This window comes from Vespula pensylvanica, chromosome 7 (genome assembly GCF_014466175.1).
Source record: "Vespula pensylvanica isolate Volc-1 chromosome 7, ASM1446617v1, whole genome shotgun sequence".
Lineage (NCBI taxonomy): Eukaryota > Metazoa > Arthropoda > Insecta > Hymenoptera > Vespidae > Vespula > Vespula pensylvanica.
Genome location: NC_057691.1, coordinates 4,684,346 through 4,690,039, shown reverse-complemented (window position 1 = coordinate 4,690,039; position 5,694 = coordinate 4,684,346). Strand labels below are relative to the sequence as shown.

General features: G+C 34.6%; 1 protein-coding gene across 1 annotated transcript in view; it reads right to left on the bottom strand.

Annotated features, from left to right (window-relative positions):
* Positions 1-1,795, bottom strand: part of LOC122630699 (uncharacterized PE-PGRS family protein PE_PGRS54-like) — a 9,669-nt gene extending 7,874 nt beyond the window's left edge. Inside the window, exons 1-2 of the mRNA XM_043815483.1 lie at positions 1,500-1,795; positions 732-788 (exon numbers count right to left, since the gene is read on the bottom strand). Coding sequence (XP_043671418.1) covers positions 732-756 — 25 coding nt within the window. The 5' untranslated portion in view covers positions 757-788; positions 1,500-1,795. The remainder of the gene's footprint in view (positions 1-731; positions 789-1,499) is intronic.
* Between the last annotated feature and the right edge of the window lie 3,899 nt (positions 1,796-5,694).

The window sequence follows — 5,694 nt, the reverse complement described above, 5'->3', positions numbered from 1 at the left end:
CTTTCTTTTCTTCTCTCTTTTTATCTTTTTGAATCATCCTTGAACACCTACAGATCTTTTTATATTGAAAACAATTTTATACAAATATATAAGAAGATAATTGATCTATAAGAATTATTCGTCGAGATCTATCCTTAACCGATTTCTCTTCGATCAAAGTGAATTTATTGAAAAAGACGAGAGAAAAGAAAATAAGACAATTTATCCATGATATATCATCTTCATTCTATTGAATCATGTATTATGTACTTTTTAAGAAGTACCTACACGCAAGGATTCTTAAGATGGATGTGAATCAAGGACTAAAATGCTACGACATTGTCGAAGAATGTTAATCTCATTGCGATTGAAGTACTAAGCTACGAAGAGATGAAGATGGTAAATAAAAAAGAAAAAGAAAAGAAACAGAAATAAAAGAATGATAATAAAAATAATGTGTACATCGAAAGATACATGATGTGTGCAATCACTATAGGATTTCTTTGCTGTGGACACCGAGATGATTATCCTACACGTTTGCGATTACTAGCGATTCTACGCTGCTTTCTTCTCGACGTGGAACGTAACCTTCGAAATATAGACGACTTCCCCGTAGAAAGTAAGGAAATTTATCGTTTGGAAAAGAAAGTATCGAATAATTTTTGTTTCTATGTCGTGTGATCTTTTTATCGATATAAAAAAAAATATATATATATATATACATATACATAAAAAAATAATTTTATAATTACCTATCAATAACAAGCGCAGCCTCATGATTGGTGACGCTGCTGTCTTTAATTGTTAACCTGAAAAAAAGAAAAAAGAAACAAGAACCTTCGTTAGTTCCTTCTTCTTCGTTCCACTTCCGCGAACGGAGAATTCTATTTAAAAAATTCTCAATTTATTGGAAAAAAGAAATTGATGGAAAGAAAAAAATGCAAAAATGGGATTGGATTTGTTCAGAGCACTTTTTCCTTATTTTTTCTAAACAAATCGTAAGAAATTGGTAAAGTAGTTGAGAAAAAAAAGTGGATCACTTTATAATCAACGAAATCTCCTAGAGAACCTTGACGTTTCACTGAAGCTATTTCCGTTCACATCGGCACTTGAAATGAGACGGATTTGGTGATGTCAATGTCGTTACGAAATAAGGAGAACAAAGACTAAAGAACTCGACTAATGAAGAAAATTCAATATATATATATACACACATACACACATACATACATACATAGATACATACATACGTACATATATATATATATATATACACACATATACATATATATTAATATACGTTCAACAATGATCTTACGATCGATCTGAAACTTCTAAAAACACGCACTACGCGATTACTTTTTGATCGATAAAGAAAAAAGATAAGATAAAGAAGATGAAAGAAGAAAAAGGAAAAGAAAAAGAAACAAAACAAAAAAAAAAACAGAAAAAAGTAGACTAGCTAAGAGAAACTCGCGAGGATACGAAAAAGCAAATGGATGAGGAAGGTGAGAACTCACCTAACCGATCCGTCGAGTAAAAGACACCGGGATGTTAAGTCACTAGGAATGACTGATGGTGGAGGTGTCGGAGCGATCATATATACTCTTACCGAACGCAACCCCCAACCAGGTAGCCGAGCAAACTCCCCACCAACTATTATCCAGGGATGCTTCGCTCATCCTTCGTAAATGTACAATTCATGTTCAGTTTACCTCCTTCTTCTTCAAGTTGTCCTCCTTCTTTCCTTCTTTCTCCACTAACCAGAGTCGAATCCCTCTTCTGCTTTTTTTAGAAGCGCTTGGCCAACGAGGCTATAGGGACGCGATCTCGTTGGTGATGGAGGTGGAGGCAGTTGTTATAGTGGAAGGTGGTGGTGGTGATGATGGTGGTAGTGGTGATGGTGGTGGTGGTGGTGGTGGTGGTGGTGATGGTGGTGGTACCTGTGTTATCCGTAGAAAAGGAACGACAAGGAACGACCTCACGACGACAACTACGACGTAAGTGACCCACCAACGGTTGCCCCAAAGCAAAGCAAAAGCCTTCTCCGTAGGTACTTGAACCAAGCACAACTTATCTATGTATGTATCTTCTACTACTCTACTACTACTACTACCACCTACTCTACTACTACCTATCTTTACCTATCTACCTCCCGCCACTAACCAGGGATCTAGCGGAGATGAGCAGCCTCGTGGGAGGCTGCGGGGTTAGTGAAAGTGAAATACTGCAATTGGAGTAACGTCTCATCCGATGCCTCCTTATCCTCCTGGTATTCCGTGTTCTTCCATCACGACGCGCGGATCGTTCCCGACTTGGTGTTCGCGATCATTTCGACGGATACTTTTTATCTACGTTATATTTGCCAGATTCGATTCGACTAATCATTTTCTTTCCTTTTATATTTTTATTTTTTTTTTTTGTTACTTTTTTTATGTCTCGCGCCAAATGATTTTTCATTTTTGCGTCTTTTCGTTCCTTTTTTTCTTTTTCTTTTGCTCGCCCTTTGTCCTTTTGACTTTTATCTTTTTATCCTTACGTCATCGTGATCACATTTCGCGTAGAAATATTATACTTCTTTGAGATTCAAGAGAGAATTGGAAATGATATTATTGTATTAATTTTTAATCAAATAGTTTTTTCAATTTCCAATTATAAGGTATATTTTTTAGTACTCTTTGGATCTTTCTTGAGATCTTTCCAAGTTCCTCATTCGTTTTTTCTCAAAATCCTTCTCGGAGTACCTTCTTGAATTGTTTTCATTATACCTTTTCTTACGTTTACTTCTAGTTTATCTCCAGTTAATTTTATTTCAAGGAATTCGTTTGACTCATGCTAGTCAAAAAAGAAAAAGAATATTAAAATATCTAATTTATTCAGCAATTGTAAGACAAGATACGCGAATCTAATTTATAAAATTGTCAATTATGATAGTACGTTAACTAGATGAAATAAAAAATAAAATTGTACATGATCGAACAAAATCATGGAATGCGAGTACTCCGATCGAGAACGATCTCTCGATGACCCAATCGATGATCCCGGAACTCTCGTGCATGGAATAAAAACCGGATACGCGCGTTCCTTTTAACATTAGACGTAGAGAGTATCCTTAAGATAATATTACGTTATCCTATGTTTATAAACAATGGAGATCTAATCGAAAGGACCATCGAACGACCTGCAAATCACGTGCACGAGTCACGGTTATACGACGATTTATCTAACTATACTCATGTAGATACCTATGTTTCTACATATGTACATACATGCTGAATTTACACGAAGTAATTATTCTTTCCGCTTTGCTATCAGAAAGAATGTTCCCTTAAAACTTTAACATTAAAATGATTGAACTCTAAAAAATGTTATTTTAGTCTCTAAATTCAAATCGAATAGAAATCATTTTAAATTTATATTTTTTCTAATTTTTTAGAAATGTGTTAAGAAAAAGAATAACAATATTAAGTTTTATATGTATTATATAATTAATCGGTGTGCTAAAAGTTCCTTAAATGATTTTAAAAATCAATTGCTCTTTTCCAAGACTTTCTAGGCTTTCAATTAAACCCTCGTAGTTTCGCAATTTCAAAAAGAAAATAGTAACCAAAGCAATTTTGAAAAAAGTAAACTTTACATTCGCTTAGAAACTTTTGGTACACCTCTGTATATTTCTTTTTTTTTTATTACTATTATTCCTTTAACACAAGTAAGATAGTAGTTTTGAATTAAATTTCGATTAATCGCTTAAATGATAATTCGATTAAAAATACATTTGGACTTTACGCATACGCGCAATTCTATTTATGGACCAAGTATCTTTCTACTAGATTTTATGAAATGCCTAACACGTCTTCGAAATGAATTGAAAGAATTTTTTATACCCATATTTTTCAGTCACAGACGGTATTTCGGATAATCAACATTCCATTAAATTTTACACATAATCATCAACATTCCTCTTGTATTCCTCGACTCGATCTATCTAGGGATTCGTTTCAACGAATTAACCGATGGAAATGGAGAAAATAATCGAATCGTGGAAAATTGTTACGTGACATAAAATGGCACATAAAGAGAGAAAGAGAAAGAGAGAAAGAGAGAGAGAGAGAGAGAGAGAGAGAGATGAAAAATACATAGTAGAGTCGATGTCAATAACGAAGTTTTTCCAATCGATCGAAACAAGAAAAAATAAAAAATAAAATTGCAACGCAAGTTAGTCGTTCGTTTCGATATAATCGTTCCAATTGAAACATAGAATAATCGAGAATGGGGAATTTGTTTATTCTCATACGACATACATATACAAGCGCACACAATCAAGAGTTAGACGTTCAATGCGTGGGCATTGTTGAGGTCAAAAGAATAGCGAACGGCAAGGATTCTAATTCTTTCTTTAGGAAAACCGAGGCCCTACGGCAAAGTCGATTTAAGTTATTAGATTCCAAGAGAAGAAAGGCAAGAGATCTCGCCCGAAGCTATTTCTTCTAATGAAAAAAACCAAAGGGGATTCTTAAATAGGATGATGATGAATCGTTTTAAAGCATGCCAAGAGAAGAAGCCAGCAAATAGGTTTTTCTTTAAAGAAAAGAAAGGAATGATAAAATGAAAAAAAGAAAAAAGAGAAAAAAAAAGGGAAAAAAATATCGAAGAATCCTCTTCATTCGTCTTTAACCGACGTTCTAGCAATGGAGGCGACTGCTTGAAAAATTCTTAATTTTCTCTTTCTCTCTCTTTCTCTCTATATATCTATCTGTCTGCCTGTTTGCATCTTAATTACTCGGGAGTCTGATGCAAAGATCTCGTAAATTAATCGACGATCGTTAGAAGCGACCACGACTGCGAAATATCCTAATCGCTTTGGAGAACGCCTACGTGTAAGGTGTCAGCGAAGAGGATAATTTTGCATAAACATAAAATCGATTATATCACAAATAGAATAATATCGATCGATGTCTAACAATTTCAAGCCTTAACTTTAGAGTTCGTTCAAAAACGAACAAAAATATATATATAATAATTGTTTTAATGTGTCGGTAATGTTACGATATAGAACAAATATCCCATGACTTTTCTATCGCTAAGCGAAGAAAGGTAAACAGCGGCGATGCTTTGAATTATTTATAAGAAACTCGAGACTCATACTGGTTCCACTCCGTGAACTCGTATGATTATTAAAATTGCTATGGAAAATGATATAACGTCTGACTTTTTTTGTGTAAGAGAAGGGTAAAAAGAAGGTAACAAAAAAAGAAGAAGAAGAAGAAAAAGAAGAAGAAGAGAAAGAAAGATAGAAAGAGAAACAAAGAGGTAGAGAGAGGGAGAGAAAGAAGAAACGTCAGAGAGAAGAGTCAAGCAACATTACGGTTACTCAAAGATTCCTTTCACTTATGGAGAACAGAAAGAGAGAAAGAGAAAGAGAAAGAGAGAGAAAGAGAGAAAAAAAGAGCGAAAAAAAGAGAGAAAGAAAGAGAGAGAGAGAGAGAGAGAAAGAGAGAGAAAAGACATTGCTACTGGAGTAAGGCCAAATATCCTAAAAAGGCCTTGCTATTTCATTGCAGTGGCTTTTAACGACGCGATAGACCTTAAGAACTATGTCTGAACGCATTGTGAATGGCACTAAGACTCCCCGTGGTTGACCTTGGCACTAGATTTGTCAGAAAGTTAACGCTGATTCTCTCTGATGCATGTCGCGCTTGATCCCGATAAAAACGG